Source organism: Drosophila nasuta, chromosome 3 (assembly GCF_023558535.2).
Source record: "Drosophila nasuta strain 15112-1781.00 chromosome 3, ASM2355853v1, whole genome shotgun sequence".
NCBI lineage: Eukaryota > Metazoa > Arthropoda > Insecta > Diptera > Drosophilidae > Drosophila > Drosophila nasuta.
In genome coordinates this window covers 18,799,955-18,818,264 of record NC_083457.1, presented here as the reverse complement: position 1 = coordinate 18,818,264, position 18,310 = coordinate 18,799,955, and the positions used below count along the sequence as shown (strand labels likewise).

At 32.8% G+C, this 18,310-nt stretch overlaps 3 protein-coding genes across 3 annotated transcripts; all 3 read right to left on the bottom strand.

Annotated features, from left to right (window-relative positions):
• Positions 1–17: 17 nt before the first annotated feature.
• LOC132789583 (G protein alpha q subunit) lies at positions 18–1,837 on the bottom strand. Its single transcript, XM_060797684.1, has 8 exons — positions 1,533–1,837; positions 1,287–1,471; positions 1,067–1,221; positions 883–1,011; positions 695–824; positions 476–629; positions 315–422; positions 18–254 (listed from the first exon to the last, which is right to left on the bottom strand). Exons 1-8 carry the CDS (start codon positions 1,648–1,650, stop codon positions 172–174), a joined length of 1,062 nt encoding a protein of 353 aa, XP_060653667.1. The 5' UTR covers positions 1,651–1,837; the 3' UTR covers positions 18–171.
• Positions 1,838–6,052: 4,215 nt separating this feature from the next.
• On the bottom strand, positions 6,053–14,483 carry LOC132788480 (guanine nucleotide-binding protein G(q) subunit alpha). Its single transcript, XM_060795915.1, has 10 exons — positions 14,338–14,483; positions 12,442–13,339; positions 10,480–11,206; positions 9,846–10,030; positions 9,628–9,782; positions 9,431–9,559; positions 8,675–8,804; positions 8,460–8,613; positions 8,292–8,399; positions 6,053–7,964 (listed from the first exon to the last, which is right to left on the bottom strand). The coding sequence occupies exons 3-10, from the start codon at positions 10,595–10,597 to the stop codon at positions 7,882–7,884; spliced, it is 1,062 nt and encodes a 353-aa protein (XP_060651898.1). The 5' UTR covers positions 10,598–11,206; positions 12,442–13,339; positions 14,338–14,483; the 3' UTR covers positions 6,053–7,881.
• Positions 14,484–14,955: 472 nt separating this feature from the next.
• Positions 14,956–16,952, bottom strand: LOC132788479 (G protein alpha q subunit-like). Its single transcript, XM_060795914.1, has 8 exons — positions 16,728–16,952; positions 16,189–16,373; positions 15,977–16,131; positions 15,782–15,910; positions 15,595–15,724; positions 15,372–15,531; positions 15,191–15,298; positions 14,956–15,115 (listed from the first exon to the last, which is right to left on the bottom strand). The coding sequence occupies exons 1-8, from the start codon at positions 16,843–16,845 to the stop codon at positions 15,036–15,038; spliced, it is 1,065 nt and encodes a 354-aa protein (XP_060651897.1). The 5' UTR covers positions 16,846–16,952; the 3' UTR covers positions 14,956–15,035.
• Positions 16,953–18,310: the final 1,358 nt, after the last annotated feature.

Here is an 18,310-nt window from a genome sequence, read left to right as displayed (position 1 = left end):
AATAAAAATTTTACACCTACTGATTGACGATTCTGGTTTATTTAAATGTTACTGTTAGTTCACAATTAATTCACAAAACAAAGACGTAATTCAAAAGGCATAAGCAGAATATTTTTTGTTTGTTGATAAACATATCTCCTTGACGCTACTGTGTGAATAGTTTCCAAGTGCTTAACCCAAATTGAACTCCTTAAGTGCATTTTGCATAATTGTATCTTTGACGGCGCAGAACACAAGCTTAATGTTTTCGGTATCTATAATTTTAAAAATATGAATAGTAATAAGATGTGTAGACTGGATTTCAGATACTCAACCTGTGGCTGTGGTGAAATGCGAATAACACTGACGTTCGGGGTCAGGATTGCAGGCCAAGTATTTCTTCAGAACGAACTGTTTAGCCGCAGCATGATCCTGCTTCGGGCCTATATGGAAAATATTAATGGTATTGAACAAATGTGGGACAATTGTAACTAACCATCAAATTCGGGAAAATAATCCACAACATGGGAATACATGATTTTCTCTTCTAACAAATCCTTCTTGTTCAGGAAAAGAATAATTGAAGAGTTTTGGAACCACGGGTATGTAATAATAGTTCTAAATAGAGCTTTTGATTCCTCCATACGATTCTAGAAATATATTAAATATGACACTTGCATTATGTGAAATCATAATAAAATCCACTAATATTTACCTCATTATCAGATTCGAACAAAATTTGATCGTATTCAGAAAGCGCCACCAAAAATATAATTGAGGTAACATTCTCAAAGCAGTGAATCCACTTTCTTCTCTCCGAACGCTGTCCACCGACATCCACCATTCTAAAATCGTGAGTAGTCAGATAAATATCTGATAATACAAAATGTTTAGTATAAATACCTGAATACGATGCCATCCAAATCAAAGGGATACTCCAATATGCCAGTTGTGGGCACACGAGCACGTAGAATATCCTGCTCAGTGGGCAAATAATCAGCCTGCTCAATACGGGCTATATCGCTCAGATAGCTAAATATATAATAATTAAACAACTCGAATCCATGATTATACGTCAATGACTTACTATTTAGCTGAATCTGTCAATTGATATTCTCTTCGTCGATCGTAGCACTCCTGTATTCCAGAGTCTGCCCAAAGACACTTAATGCCATTCAAATAGGGATCCTCAAATGTTGTCACCGATTCGTAATCAATGCTCATAATAAGATCAGCGTGTTCCTAATTCAAATAATGAAATGTTAATTCATATTATAAAGTGGAAAGAAGTTCCACTTTGTTTATACCTTAGTCTCTGGAGCACCATATTCTATTTTGAGCATATCCATGGCTTTGATCATGGACTGCATGGCCATGAAGATATTTTGGAACACGAGCTTAATGTAACCACGCTTATCATCGTCCGAGTAACCGCTACCATGAATAATACGCATCTGTTTGATAAAAGTGGACTTTCCCGACTCGCCAGTGCCTTGAAATTAAAGAACCAATCGTAATTTTGTTTTTTTGTTTAATTTGGGATTTTCCCTCACCCAATAACAGCAGTTTAAGTTCTCGGCGTGCATCTCGTTTATCGCGTCGCAACTGTTTCTCGATTTCCTGATTGATCCGTTTCTGTTCCTTGGCCTCTTCCGATAAACAGCACTCCATGCTAACTGAATTGAGGGACGCCTACGCGTTCTGCCGTTGTAAAAGTTGTTCAAAAATACGAATTTATCGTCCTAAATATATATTCCAATTTGTAACGTTCCTTTGCAGTCTTTATTCCGATGACATAAGTGCCTTAGCCTGGTAAAAAAAAAGTTGTTGGCTCGACGAAAGTCCGTTACGTTATGTTCTGAATTAGCTGCGAACATTTCATATTTGGCCGACTCTCGGCTCGGCTCATGGAGGCCATGGCTTTGACACTGGGTCCGAGCAAAAAGCGCATGCCCCGCCACTGAATGTGGGTTTATACATTGGCCCGACATTGGACCCGATCGCCATAATGCTACCGACCATGACGTGTTTCCGAGTGTGCCCCTAGCTCGTGCAGCAGGTGGAAACAGATTGAGGAAACACTGCCCACACACACACACACACACACGTCCAAGTTCATTGCAAGAAAGCTGATTTTGGAAACTATACGGCTTCTCAGCTTGGTCTAGCGGAAGACCCGATGCGCTTCTGTCCCCGACCCTGCAATATATACCGACTACATAGGGAACATTCATACATATGTATCTGATTAGTCTGGGTCGAATTCGAGGCGTCTTAGAATCGATTTACTGTTGATATTTTGAAATTAGCTGAAGTCATAATATGAAAAATGATTAAAGTTACTGGGAGTTTTCCCTAAAGATCTTCAGACAATGCACCTTGACCTCCAAATATGTGAGCTGGAACTGACCTTGGTTCACTCCAATGCGTCATGCAGTGGTCAAGTCTGTTTTGGGGCTAGCCTGCAGCTGATTTCTGTGCTCGGGTGTCCAATATTGAGTGTTTGTTAATCCAATTGTAACCGTATATAGTGCATATACACTCAAACACACACACAAACTAGTATGTATAAAAGCAGAACTGACCGTGTTTGAAATCGCAGCTTTTCAAGTAAAGACTAGTTTATTGTTTTTTAATATATTTTTATTTATATCATATTGTTTATATATATATATATATACATAATATATATATATATATATATAAATTAGGTGTACATAGATACTTTTTCACTTTCTTTTCGTTTGTATTTTTTTTTATAATTTTTTTTTGTAGTTTTTTGGTTTTTAATTATCTAAAAAATTTCTTAGTTCGAGTACCATTGCCACCTCAATGTATTCAATTCATTTTCTAGTACTTGTATTCTTGCGAATTTTATGATTTCTATGACGAATGTGTAGACTAACACTCACGCATACGCACACGCACACGCACACGCACACCCACACATGGACACACATACAAACAACATAATGTATGTAATATGATGCATGTGGCAAGTATTTGCAATAATCAATTGAGTGTAAATCCCACAATTTGTTGTGTGTAAATTTTTCATAAAAAAAGTCAATCAATTCAAATGCTACAAGTTGAAAATGTTACACTCAACGGGAAATTATGCAAACACACACGCACATACACATACACATCATGTGTATGGGCAAACAAATGTATGTTTGTATGGATGTGTGTACAGGTGTGTACATACGTATCCCATTATAAGGACGTGCGTTTGCCTTAAGACTTAAGCTAAGCATGCAGTTGTTGTATGTGGGATTTTAGTTGCTTTGATTTATGTGTATGCATGGACTTACATATATTTTTTGGTTTTCCTTTTTTTTAGTATCATTTTTTTTGTATCTTTTTTTTTTATTTATATTGTTGTAGAAATATGTACGTTAAAAATATTTCCCATTCATCATCGTCAATCTCATCATCATATCATGTCAGATCAAACTCACAATTAACTTTTCTGCCTTTCTACTGCATTTACAATATAAAGTTTATAAAGTAGCCTAAAGATGTGAAATACTCGTATTACAATAATTTTTTTTTTCTTTTTTTTATATTTTCTTTTTTAATTATGAACTTTTTGTCTTAACTTAGTCTAGAGTTTTACATAATGTCAACGTCAAAGGAAAGACTTTGTTGTTGTTGTTGTTGTTGTTCTTCTTCTTGTTATGTTGAATTAATGTGTATTAGCTTTTTAAGCATTTTATGAAATATGGTCTCTATTTCATAAGCATTTACATATACATATAAGAGTTACGACTACCCGGCAAAGTAACCAAAGTTTTGTATGAATGTAGTACATACATACATCATCATCATTAAATTACTTAGCTGAATTCATTATCATAATCAATTTTGTGGTTTTATCTTATGAAATTCTCAATTAATTGGGATTATATTGGTTTATTGGTTTGTTTCCTTTTGCTTTTTCTTCTTCCTTTCATTAGTTAGTTTGTAAATTTAGACAAGAATACAAACATATACTTGTACGATTTAAATGTATTCGTATGTTTGAATGCTCTTCTTTTCGCCTGCAGTTCTTAATTTTGTATATAAAAATACAAAATACTTGTACATACTTGTAAATATGTCTGTAAGCATGGTTTATTTATTACACACTTACATAATTATATTAGATCATTTATCATTTTATATCAAATTCTTGCTCATTTATTATAGAGTCATTTTAAGCTTGAGTTAAGCTAAATATTTACACACAAACTGCAAAAACTTGTTTACCCAAAAAAAAGAAGCAAATAACTAATCTAATGAAAAGGAAATTTCAAATAAATTAAATGGATTTTAAGATCAAGCACATAGATGTGTGTGAAAACGTGAAAATGAATGGGAATGAAATGAATAATTAGTTAATGATCAACATAATACAATCTTAGTAAATACATTATATTTTTGTCATATATACGTAAATTTATAAATATGTTTTTGCCAGGGTTTTCTTCATGGATTTAATGAGCACTAGAAGGCACAAAACGCTAACTAAACCAAATTTGTTTTCTTTTATGAATGTTTATTTTCCGTATGTTTTCCATTTCCATTTCCATATTCATATTCTTTTTGTTTATGTTTGTGTTCCTTGTTATAAGTATCGTAAGTACAAGAAGACTGCATGCATATACATACATATGTACATACATATGTATTTGTAAGTACGATGCATTTTTAGTTCAAGATTACGAATTCGCTTTTCATCGAAACTTAAGATTTCCATTATTTGTTATTTATGTTTTGCTGAAACCGCCAAATTGATTTTCGAACCGAAATCTATACATACATTTGATGAATAAGAGGTGTTGGTGTTAAAACAAAAAGGAATGATCAAAATAATGCAATAAATTAATGCATTCATAAATTGAGTTCTCATTTGCATTTGTATGCTCCCAAAATAGGGATTATCATCTTCATTCTACTCATAGGATTTGACTGCAAAATGAATGTGGTCAATGTCAACCAAAATACTGGAGACTTTATCTGCTCACCGATGCAATTCATTGGACGGAAAACTATATATGTATGTATGTAATGCATATACAAAATGTACAGCGCATCGACTTTGAACCATTGTAAAAATGTTGGCTATCATCATCATTATCATCTTTGACTGGAAATGTGTGTGCGCGCTGCTCGTGTCTTTATATAAGAAATAAAATGTTTGCATCTCTTATAGTTCGGTTTTGTTTGTTGGTTCTGTTATAAGTAATCTTTCGAAACCCTTGCAGACTTCAAATCCGTTCAAATTTTCTATCTATAATCGGATAATCTTTTAGTAGATTTGAAGGTTTAACCTAGAAACCCTCATCCTCCTCCATTTTCGGTCATTTCCATTTACATTATCATTATCAATGGGTTTTTATGCAATTTGTTGATCTGCTTGGGCTTTTTAATTTCGGCTAGCCGAGCATTTGTTCTTTGGTTTTTTTTTTCTTCTGTTTATCTTTCATATGCGCATTTTTTTGCCTTATATAAATACACATTTACCGACTTAATTAAGCTTTTTAAAAGCCAATCAATTCATCAATTAATTAATTACAAAAATTTTGTTACTCATTTCATTTACTATATCTTCAATTTCCGTGGATTAAAGCTTTATACAACACACTGTTGAATCTTTCTTATATCTAGATGCATATTGGGCATTACGATTATAACTGTCGTTTTAATGGAAAATGCATCTCGATTCCGATACTCATCTGTCTAAATGACTTTATTTCACATCAACGTGACAATTTGCTTGTCACTTTGTTATTTAATTATTTTATTTGCGAGATTCAAAAGGTGTTTCCCAGAAAATTTTATTTACTGGCAAATCAGTAAATGAAAACAAGACTGTGTAATATAAAATAAAAATGTATTTAACTGAAGGATGTTTTTCTTTTGAACCCAACTTCCTTGTCAAGTGATTAACCGAGAATATTTTCTATAAAACCAAAAGATAAATTATGAAAAACAAAGTTTGATTCATATTTATTTTACATGTACATATATGTATGTATATATGATTTTCATCTTTCTTTTTTTTTTACCACATATACATAGAGTGAAATTGTGTTTATTTAGATTTTTACATAAATAGTTGTTTGTTTTGTTGTTGATTATTTGTTTTGTGTTTTCCCTTTCTGCAAATGTGCGCTGCATTTTGTTACTTTACTATCATTCTATAACTGTAGATTAAATTAAACTAAAATTTAAAAACAAAAACAAAACATTGTCTATAACATAAGCAAAACAGACTAACAAAATAATAATTAATATGTATAAGTATATTAAAAATATATGAAAAACTCAAGCTACATTCCTTACAAAATTTCACTTTTATCATTTTAAAATTTTACAATTGATAACAATTTATAATTTATGACAATAATTTGCGTGTTCTTTTCCTTTTCTTTACTCCTCGTATAGTTTATGGAAAGTGCTTCATGGCATCAAGACCAGCTGCATTTGATATTAGTTGGTTTTTAGTTGCACGGTAAATATGTAAAACGTACAGGCATCAATTAGTTTCAAATATTGGTGATTATGACTGTTTGTTATTATTATTCATGTGGTGGTTGTTGTTGTTGTTGGTTTTTCTTTTTTTGGTTTTTGTTTTTCTGCTGTTTTTGTTAATTATAGTTATGCTGCAGCTATGAAATCTTTGACAAACGTACATGTTAATTATACTTAGGTAATATATAAATCTGGCCGCGATTTGTAAAATACAAATGCGATTATTAATTTGTTGTTTTGTTATTTCTTTTATCATTACATAATATAGTACTTAATCATCACGTTCATAATCGTTTCCCTTTTTTTATGTATTAGTACGATTTGTAATTTACATTGAATGATTCTTTTTCGCAATACAAATTAATTTATTTATCATTACAAAGTTATGTAAGTATGTGCGTATGCTGTATGTATGTTTTGTATGCATGTATGTATATACATATATTATGGGCTTTGTATTTATAATATAAATATTTCAGTAAACAATTGTTACAGTATTTACGATGGTTCTTCTTCATCAAAACGAAAATACATTATACAGTTCGTTTATTATATCTGCATTTGATTTTCATTTCATTTCATTTCCTTTTTTTTTGTTGTTTCTTTTAGTTTACAGGATTCTGTTTTTCTTCTTGTTTTAATGCGAGTGTGTATGTTTGTGTATATGTGCGTGAATATGTGTGTGTGTGTGTGTAATATTTAAATAATTATGAGAAACTTCTGACATATATTTTGTTTATGCAAAATTACTATTTGTTTATAAGTTAGATTTTGTTGGTTGGTTTCAGTAAAATTTACGCTTCAGTACGACAAAAATTGTTTCCATTTGTTGTTCCTTTTAAGCTTTTGATTAAATTAAATTTATTTTGTTTTTGCTTTTTTTTTTTAATTTTATTACAAAACTTCTATAATAATGAATTTTAAATATTATTATTATTACGTTAATCGTACTTGGTATCAGAAGTTATTTGAATTTTGTTTTGTTTTTCATTTCTCTTTTTGTGCATTCCACACAAATTCAAATGTATACATCAATCAAATCGTGTTATCATAATTTTCATAATTTATGCTACATTCTTTTCTCTGTTCGGTTCCTGATGTTTACAATTTAAGAAACTTGTGTTTGGTTCTAATGCTTAATCTTCGGCAAACATCATTAGTTTTCTTTTCTTGTTTGTATCATTTTAATTAATATGCGAAAAAGGAATTATGAATGTATGTATATATATTCATATTCATATATATATATTTCTGTATACATATGTATATGTATATATACATACATATATCCACACATATATATATGTATACACTTATACATTTGTATATATATGTATATGTATAATAAAAATCACAAAAATAGTTTGCTGATCCAAATCCAGTTTAGACCAAATTGTATTCCTTAAGATTGGATTGCAGAATCGTGTCCTTTACAGCCGCAAACACAAACCTAATATTTTCAGTATCTAAAGAGGAAAACAAAATATGAAATCAACAGAATGCTTAAGTAATATATACTTAAATGGATTAATATTATATATGGGTAATTCTCTGGCTTTTAAACTATAAAAACCCATATCAAAACATTTTTTTATTTTGAAAATAGATAAATCTTATCACTTTAAGAATGATTTTGGAATTATTGTTTCTGTTTAAAGATAAAATGTAGGAATTCGTACGAAAAACGAAAAATTATAAATACACTGTATTTTTTTGCCAAAAAATTACCAATATTTAAATTTTGATTGTAATTGCCAAATGAGTGTGAGAAGCAAATGGAAAATTGTTGTTACCTGTAGCACAGGTGAAATGAGAATAGATAATCTTTTCGGAATCTGGATTTAAGTCTACAAACATGCGCAGTATGAATTCACGGGCTGCTATTGCATCTCGCTGTGGACCTGTGAGCAATATATTATTTATTAGTTTTTCGGAATATAGCTATAATATTAATCACTTACCATCGTATTCAGGAAAATAATCCACCAAATGCGAATACATGATTTTCTCTTCTAACAAATCTTTCTTGTTTAGGAAAAGAATAACTGATGAATTTTGGAACCACGGGTACGTAATTATAGTTCTAAATAAAGCTTTTGATTCCTCCATGCGGTTCTATAAAATAAATGCATTTTGTAATTAACCAAATTATTGTTATTATTAATGAAGAACTCACCTCATTATCAGATTCAAACAAGATTTGATCATATTCCGATAACGCTACCAAAAATATGATCGAGGTGACATTTTCAAAACAATGAATCCACTTTCTTCTCTCAGAACGCTGACCACCGACGTCCACCATTCTGCATATGAAAAATATTTGTAAATTATTGTGATCCCATATAATTTATTGGGTTTATATGTTTAAAGTAATTACAATCATAGCAAATTAAAGGCATAAATAATGGTACAACAAAGCAACTTTTAAAGCAATTTTCTATAAGCAAAATATGTGGTTTTTCAAATATTTTTGTTTGGATACTACATACGTTATACGAGTATACGGATTATATTAGTATTTTAGCATCTTTCAGGCTGATAATAGCAACTTACTGATGTAGCACATTACTATAATTAAAAATTTCCATTTGTTCGAAATTCAAATACCTAGACATGAGCGCTGATGGGATTCCAGACGTAGAGCACTAAATACTTGCTGCTCAGTGGGTAGGCAATCAGCATGTTTAATTCGCCTAACTATTCACTGTTCCCAATCAACAATCCTCTGTAATCTTTTTAGTCTCCCCATATACAAATCGGACACAATTTAGCTAATTTATGCTTTTCATGCAAATGAATAGAATTAAATAAAAACCTCCTTATTGGTGAGATTAGAGTGTGTACCATTTAAAAGAATAGACAACCACCATAAGAAGTTAAAGAATGACATAAAGTAGGCATGCAATTAATGTAGTTGACGTTTAGCTACCTAAATCTGATTTCTTCTAGATCGAAGGGATACTCAATGATCCCCGTTGTCGGCACACGAACTCGTAAAATGTCTTGCTCAGTGGGTAAATAATCAGGTTGAGCCACACGATCGAGATCCATCAGATAACTGCAGACGATACACACAAGAATGTAATGAATATACAACAACAACAACAAATCAACGGATGAGCTTACTATTTAGCGGAATCTGTCAATTGATATTCTCTTCGTCGATCATAGCACTCCTGTATGCCGGCATCGGACCATAGCGTTTTTATGGCATTCAAATACGGATCCTCAAATGTTGTTACTGTTTCATAATCAATGCTCATAACCAGATCAGCAAGATCCTGCAAATTAAATCCGAATTAAATAACAATTTGGAACACTAGGATTAAGTCAAAGTTACGTACTATATGTTCGCCAACACCGTAGGATATTTTCAGCATATCCATGGCCTTGATCATTGACTGCATGGCCATGAATATGTTCTGGAACACCAGCTTAATGTAGCCACGCTTATCATCGTCCGAGTATCCGCTGCCGTGTATAATGCGCATCTGTTTGATAAACGTTGACTTTCCGGACTCGCCCGTGCCTGTGAATACACAACAGTCAAATGGTGGCATTAGTTATAGAACCAGTAAGGAACCAGAAACGGCATCAACCACACGCATGTTGGGCTGGTAAAGCACTTTACTAATTAGCAAAAATGTGGTGATGCCAACCAACTTGGCGCAGTGAACTTGCATCTGCAAACAGGGAAACGCAACAATTGCATTAAGCCCCCGGCCCAGGTGAAATTCAATCACACTCATTGCTATCGTTGTAATGCACGCATGCATACATATGTATATAGTACTGTGAGTGTTGTTGTTGTGCATCATTAATAAAGTTTTGCTTACTAATTGACACATACGATGCACAAGGCAAAGCAAGCATCTCTCTCTCTAACTAGCTTGGAGGCAAGGGAGTCGTTGGCTTCCGTATATTTATAGGGGTCAAGGTCGATTGATAGATAGAATATACACGTTAATATATACTCACCCAGTAACAGGAGTTTAAGTTCTCGGCGTGCATCTCGTTTGTCGCGACGCAACTGTTTCTCGATTTCCTGATTGATCCGTTTTTGTTCCTTGGCCTCTTCTGATAAACAGCACTCCATGCTAACTGGATTTAAGGACGCTTACGCGTTCTACCGTCCCTGCTCGACGCTCCGTGACTTGGGCAAATCCTTATGAAACGACTTTATCGTTCAATTGTTATGTGTATTCCGCTCCCCCCTCTTGCAATTTTGCACAATGTTGCTAATGAAAATGATATATATATATTGCAGCTTTTTGTGTCCCGTCCTTTGAATATTCGTATTTTTGGAGCAACTTCACAGTTTTCGATTAGCCAAAAATTTGCGTTAATTCCGTAGTTGTTTTTGCTCTCTAATGTAAATTGTTGTATGTTTATTCCTTTTTATTTTAATTTCGATTTAGTTGCTCTTGAGCATTTGTACTTTGGCGTTGCTCGCTGTTTCCTACGACACTCAGGCTCTCTTTGGCTATTGCTTACTTTGCTTCAAAGGCTTCGATGGGATTTGTGAGTGTGTGTTGTGTATGTGTGTGTATGTGTGTGTGTGAGTGCGTAATGAGGGATTAGTTTACTCAGTTGACTATATTCTTGACCAGACTTTGACGCATCTCACTGACAATGGAGAGTACGAATACGTTGACCACATTGAACAGGACGACTTCAACTGATTAACGTAATATCTGGATAACACCTGCAAGAAAAACAAGAAACTATTAATACATTGAACTCTAGTTTAGTCACATTACAAAAGTTTTATACCTCTAAGTAAAAGGGAAAGTGTTTACATTAGATCTGAACTATAGTCTCGCAATTAGCAATACCCTAACAATTTTGGTGGGCGGACAGCAGCTACAATTTATAAAAACTGACGACAAAAACAAGATTTTAACAAACGTCTGTGAATTATTGTTCGTAGATATTGTTGGCCTTGCCTATGTTCCATGTGCATTCCGCATGAAACTGGATTCATTTCTCTATCAGGGATCATAAGATGAAAGAGTGATCAGTGTAATGCTAATTACTAAACAGTACACCATTTCCACCATTTGGTGTTGGTGGACGAATTAGCTAAATAGGGTATTTATATTTAATCACACATGTGTGTATGTTTACATATACACTTTGGCTTAGCTGCATGTAAATAAAAAACAATTATTAATTTACGAAAACTAGTATTTGAAAGGCATTCCTAGACGCCCACGCAGCGTAATAAGCATGTAAACAACTTAAATGATTCCAGGAAATTTGAACATAAAATAAGCAAATTCATTTGTATACTTAATATACATATTTGTATGAATATTCAAAAGGCAATCATGTTGCAATTTCGATTGGTTTTGCAAAAAGAGATGAGAGCAAACCTTTAAAGGCGGGTTTAAAGGGACATCTAATTGGAATACTCATCAACAGATGTGTGTTTTGTTCATAAATCAACGTCATCCCATCTCAGTTTGTGGGAACAGGTGGTTGAGGAAATTATCAGACATGCTAGACAACAGTAGCACCAGAGAGATAACGAAACTCGAGATAAATTGCATATTTCTACACGATTTGATGTCATCTTGATAAAAGACATCAAGAGTGTCGTCGTTCTGCAGGTCGTTAAAAAAGATCAAAATGTTTCCCCTATTATTGTATGTTGTTGATCGTCACCTTTTTCCAAGAGAGGAAAAGAGCAAACAAAAAAACATTTTAATGGGTTTGTCGCAAGTTCCCTGACCAAACATTATCCGATTTATCAATTCAACAACCCACAACTCATTATAAGGGTAAGCGTTAAGTATTTGGCGATTACTCACTGAGCTGCATTATTATTCATAGCTCTTATCAGACATCCTAAATGAATACAACTGTAGACTAGTATTACCCAAATATTAATCAACAAGTGGCTTGGATATTAAGTGAGTAAGTACATATCATACTTACACATTAAGTCGCTCGATTCAGTTCTGTTATATTCTTGTTGTTGTTGTAGTTGTTGTTATTGTGAGACATGAACAAATCTAATTGTAAGTAGAGTCGACGACGAACACGACAACAACGAAGACGATGCAGTTTATGAATAGATTATCCAATGGGTCGGGGTCTGTTGCTTTTCATAACTTTCTTTTTGTTGTTAATCAAGTAAATCTGTGGTCGTTATATATGGTCTGGCACTAAATAATAATAACAATAATAATAATAATTTTGTTGTTGGTTGTGTTGTTTCGTATTATTTCCCTGCAGTTAATTTAAATCGGTGTCGTTTTGGATATATATGTATTTAGGTAAATACATGTACACACAATTTTATATTATTGTATGTTTGTATTTATGTAAGTAATGTATAATTCCTATGTGGTTATGCTTTACGAGTTGTTGAGGTGATGTTGCCGTTATTTTACGATGTGCGGTTTTCAATCGTTATCGTTAAATTTTTTAGTTGTGTTTGGAAAACATTAGTTACAAGGAACGTGTATAGTTGTTGCTTGCATACGCGACTATGTATTATTCTATATTATTTACTGGTGCATTTACTTGTAAACTTTTTTCCTTTTTGTCGTGTTATTCCACTATTCGCGCTTTTCGCGTTATATCGTTTCGTTTTTATTTACCAGCAGTTTATAAATGCAACGAAGATTTGTAATAATCGTTAGTTAGGTGATTGAGAACAGAAACTGTATATGACGACGAGCGAGCACAATGGTTATGTTTTTCGTTCGCTTCCTGCTCCCTTGAGTTTTCGAATTTCATTCACACGCAAAACTTAAAAGCTCCTTTTGTATTTAATTTTCTGCATACTTTATGCTTCTTGTATTTGTTTATTTTCCGGTATGCAGTGGAACTACAAGTATAAGAGAACAGGTAGATGCATATTTTAGCTATGAATGAATGAACACTTCTATCTATATTTTATATAGAGCGAGCAACAGCAGCAGCACACCATCAGTGAAGTCAATCCACACATACACTCAGGCACGCAAACACACACACATACACCCCACCCACAGCTAAGAGGCAGACTCTTTTCTATAACTAATTCTATTAAAACCGAGCCGAAAATGGTATGCCAACTAATCGAATGCGCTAATCACAGAAGCCGATTTGTTGCTGAGTTTTCAATAGATATTGCAATATCAGGACACAATAACATTAACTTTTTATGTCGATATATGTATGTATGTAAGTAGCTTCCTCCTCCCACTGTATTGGCAATGGGGGAAAAAATATACGACTATATTGCCTCACCGCAAAATGTACTAAATAATGCCGAAACATGCTGTTTGCTGAGGCAAGCAGTGCAATGTAGTGTTGTCACCGCTAAATTTGGCAATACTAATATCCCAATATGCAGTTTTGCCAAAAAAAAAATCAAAAGATGCATTTGTCGGTAAATAAATTGCATAATTGAAGAATTTAACATTTTAAATTGAATTTAATAACTGTCAGCATAAAAGCTAAATGCAAATAAGACATACAGATATCACTGATAGGATAGATAGATAGCGCCCCGTAGCTGTATAGCTGTTTCGCTCGCACTTCTATACACACACGCGCACTGCTATACACACAGAGCGAGGGCGAGGCAAAAACGAATATGAAAAAAATTTTTGGACTGAAAAATTTCGATTCTTGCACGCCAAATTGTATTTAACAATCTCTCTGTCCCTTAAACTTTTCAACAATGACCAAACTGCTTCTGTAGTGCAACGAATTATATTCACACGCCCCAAATACATGTACATATGCAGATACGATTGATTCCTTGCAAAGTTGGGGCTAATATTCTTGCACTGGCTGCTGCTGGTTTTGTCGGTGTGTCGATTTCCATGCAAAACTCACAACATATTTGATTTTGCATTTTTCGGTTAACGTTAGCGCACGTCCCGTAGAAACTTTTTTGATTTGTCAACTCTAAAATTTTCTTAAGTATTTACACTTTTTTATTAACGCAACACCAACACACACGAAATAGTCACCGACATAGAAGCATGATTACAAGAAACTTACAAGGTGGCGCTTAAATATGCGCAATTTAGACTGCGCAAAATTTTTGACGTCATACGTTTACATTTTCCAGCGCGTGACCGCATCTTCAGTTTAAGCATATTCTATTTTACGACAAAAAAGTATACCAAAAAAGAGCGCACATTTTCAAATGGCATTTTTTCGTGATTTTTCTATGAACTAGGGTTGTTACGAATTGAAATATTGATTGAAACATTATATTTTTCCGTAGTCTTTTAATTTGTATAAAAATTTTTTGCAAACAAGTTGCATATTTCAATATACCAAAAGATTTTTTTGCACTTGTGTTTGTAGGCGAGGGCTGCAAAAGTTTAGCCTAGTAAATTCATCGAGTATAAATTTTAAAATCGAAAAGTATGACCAGACCTAAGAACTTAATGATTAAAACGAATAATCGTTGAAAACGCTGTATAACCAGAATCCATTTGATTTTATATTATTTATTCGAACTATGGAAATTACAAGTACATAGATTACTAATGGAATGGATACATAAATAAATTATTATTTTATTATAAGTTTATGGTGTCTAATAAAGTTCTCATAATTGTATCTTTTACAGCGGCGAAGACGAGTGTTATGTTAGAAGTATCTGTTGTATTGAATAAAAATGATTTGCAAAGTAAGTCAAAGTGTTATATTAAATTAAATAACAACATATACTTGCCCGTAGCGCATGTGTAATGACAATAGAGGTCCCTCTCGTAGTCGTTGTTCAAACTAAGAAACATGCTTCGAATGAAGTCACGGGCTGCATTTGAATCGCCCTTCGGTCCTATTTGCAAATTTATAACAAAATAAAAAAAATTAATTATTAACTGTCAACACTATGAAATTATTGTTCTTACCCCCATACAGAGGATAAAATTTCACCAATTGTTTGGTTTGATCTTTGATTTGCTCCTCAAACTGATCTATCTTGTTAAGAAACAGAACAAACGCTGATTTTTCGAACCAGTGGGAATTAACTATGGTTTTAAAAAGAGCTTTCGATTCCTCCATTCTATTCTACAATATAAAGAGTATTACACAGCAAACTAATTGAATAAATGTCAGTATGTTTAAACTTACAACATTTTCGGATTCAGGCAAATTTTGATCGTACTCGGAAATTGACACCAAAAATATTATAAGGTTTACATTCTCGAAGCAATGGATCCATTTCCTTCGTTCCGCAGGTTGTCCACCTACGTCAACCATACTGCAATTTATTTGTTAGTATTGGATCGTATTTATTTTAATAGATATGGTAATATACCGGAGTACAAATCGATCCATTTCAATATCGTATTGATTGATTCCAGTTGTCGCTGAACGTACTCGCAAAATATCCTGTTCACTCGGTATATAATCCGTCTTTTCAATTCGTTCTATTTCACAGAGAAAGCTGTGTAGATAAAAAAGAAAGCAATGAATTGTTTAAACTATTGACTTAATGCAATGTTTTACGAACTATTCTGCAGAATCTATTAAATAATATTCTTTTCGACGACTGTAACACTTCTGTATGCCAACATCATTCCAAAGACATTTAATGGCACTCAAAAAGGGATCTTTCAAGGTTTCGATTGTGGCACAGTCAATTAACGAAATGAGCTCAGCGCGATCCTGCAATTAAATTACAACTTTATTTCGAAATTGGAAAGAATTTTGTTCACGTCTTACAATATTTTCAACATCACTATAGGGTATTTCAAGTTCTTCCATAGCCTTGATCATTGACTGCATAGCCATGAATATGTTTCGGTACACATTCTTAGTGTAGCTAAGCTTCTCTTCGTCCGAAAACTTGTCTCCATTTATAATGCGCATTTGTTTGAGAAACGTTGTTTTTCCTGATTCACCCGTACCTGAGAACATAAAATTAAAACTAATACCTCAACCAAACGTATGCATGTGACTAATAAATATATGTGGTATATTTAGTTTGCATATTTAAATAAATATACCACAAATATTACAAAGATATTTTGAAACGGTATAATTATAATTAATTATTTGAATTTAATGCTGACAATTGAAATCACTGATTAAACATTGTATTAGTCACTATTTATATAAATATAATATGGGTTATTAAGAAAATAATATAAATTATTTTCACTACTTGTCCGAATAAATGTTTTCAGGAACTAATCAAAAAAATATATGTACATGTATGTTATGAAGCACCGTTTTACATGAGATATAAATGTTATACTTGCCCAGCAATAGGAGTTTAATAACATAGTTCATTTTCTTTCTGTCTGCTTTGATAATTTTCTCAATCTCCTTGTTTATTCGCCTGCTTTCCTTCTGATCTTCTGATAAGCAACATGACATGATTACTGATCGATAACCAAAATATACAATAAGTAGCACTTCAGTTGCAATTACTATATATATAAAAGGCTTCTTATTCACAAAAGGAACCCATCTACTCTTGAAGATCCGCTGTCAACTACTGAGCAATATAAGAATCTACTATATATAATATAACACAATTTATTGTGGCTTTTCAGTATAAATACTTATATATATATTAATATGCGGTTGAGGAACAAAAGCGTTTTATCTCGCTCTAACTCAAATTAGAATCATGATTAAACTTAAAGAGTTAGACGACTGCGATATACCCTTAATGAATCTACTAATATAGCATTAATATCTTCAAATTAAGAACAAATTATTGTCGATTGTTTATTTTTCCGCCTATATTTGTCGACTGGAATTGCAGAAAGTTTAGCTTTGACTTTTGACAAATTTTGATCGTACTCGGAAATTGCCACCAAAAATACATTTACATTCTTGAAGCAATGGATCCATTTCTTTCGTTCCGAACGCTATCCACCTACGTCAACCATATTGCAATTTATTTGTTAGTATTGGATCGTATTTGTTATAATAGATATTGTTGTATGGCAGACTATAAATTGTCCAATTTTAAAGTCGTATTCTTCGATTATATATAAAAATAAAATAGATTTCTAGTACTAAAATGACAATAATTTAAATTTAAATTCTGTGTAGAACTAAAATAATATTTAGTTTACCCATCAATAAGATTTAGATAACTTTCTTCATATCAATTTCCTTGCTTATTCGTCCCTTTTACTTGGTCTTTTTATATGAGTTACATGGCATGATTACTAGAAAAAAAGGACACTTATTTGACCGATTTTCAATTAATAACAAATAGAGCTTCAGTAAGTAGTTTTTTATTCATAAACGAGCACCCAACTACTCTTGATGTTTCGCTGTCAAGTACTGAGCAATATAAAAAGTGACCATATAACATACAACACATTTTGTGGTTTTTTATACCCGCTACCCATAGGGTAGAAGGGTATTATAACTTTGTGCTGGCAGGAAATGTATGTAACAGGTAGAAGGAAGCATTTCCGAGCCCATAAAGTATATATATTCTTGATCAGCATCAATACCCGAGACGATCTAGCCATGTCCGTCTGTCCGTCTGTGTGTCTGTCCGTTTGTCCGTCTGTGTGTCTGTCCGTCTGTCCGTATGAACACCTAGATCTCAGAGACTATAAGAGATAGAGCTATAATTTTTTTTCGACAGCATTTGCTGTGTTTGCACGCAGATCAAGTTTGTTTCAAATTTTTGCCACGCCCACTTCCGCCCCCGAAAATCAAAAAAATAAAAAAACAAGCGTAATTTTAAAGCTAGAAATTTGGTATATACAATAATTACTATAGTAGTTATGATTCCTGAAAATTTGGTTGCGATCAGATAAAAATTGTCAAAGTAATTAAATAAATACTTTTGTATGGGCAAAAATGTCTACTT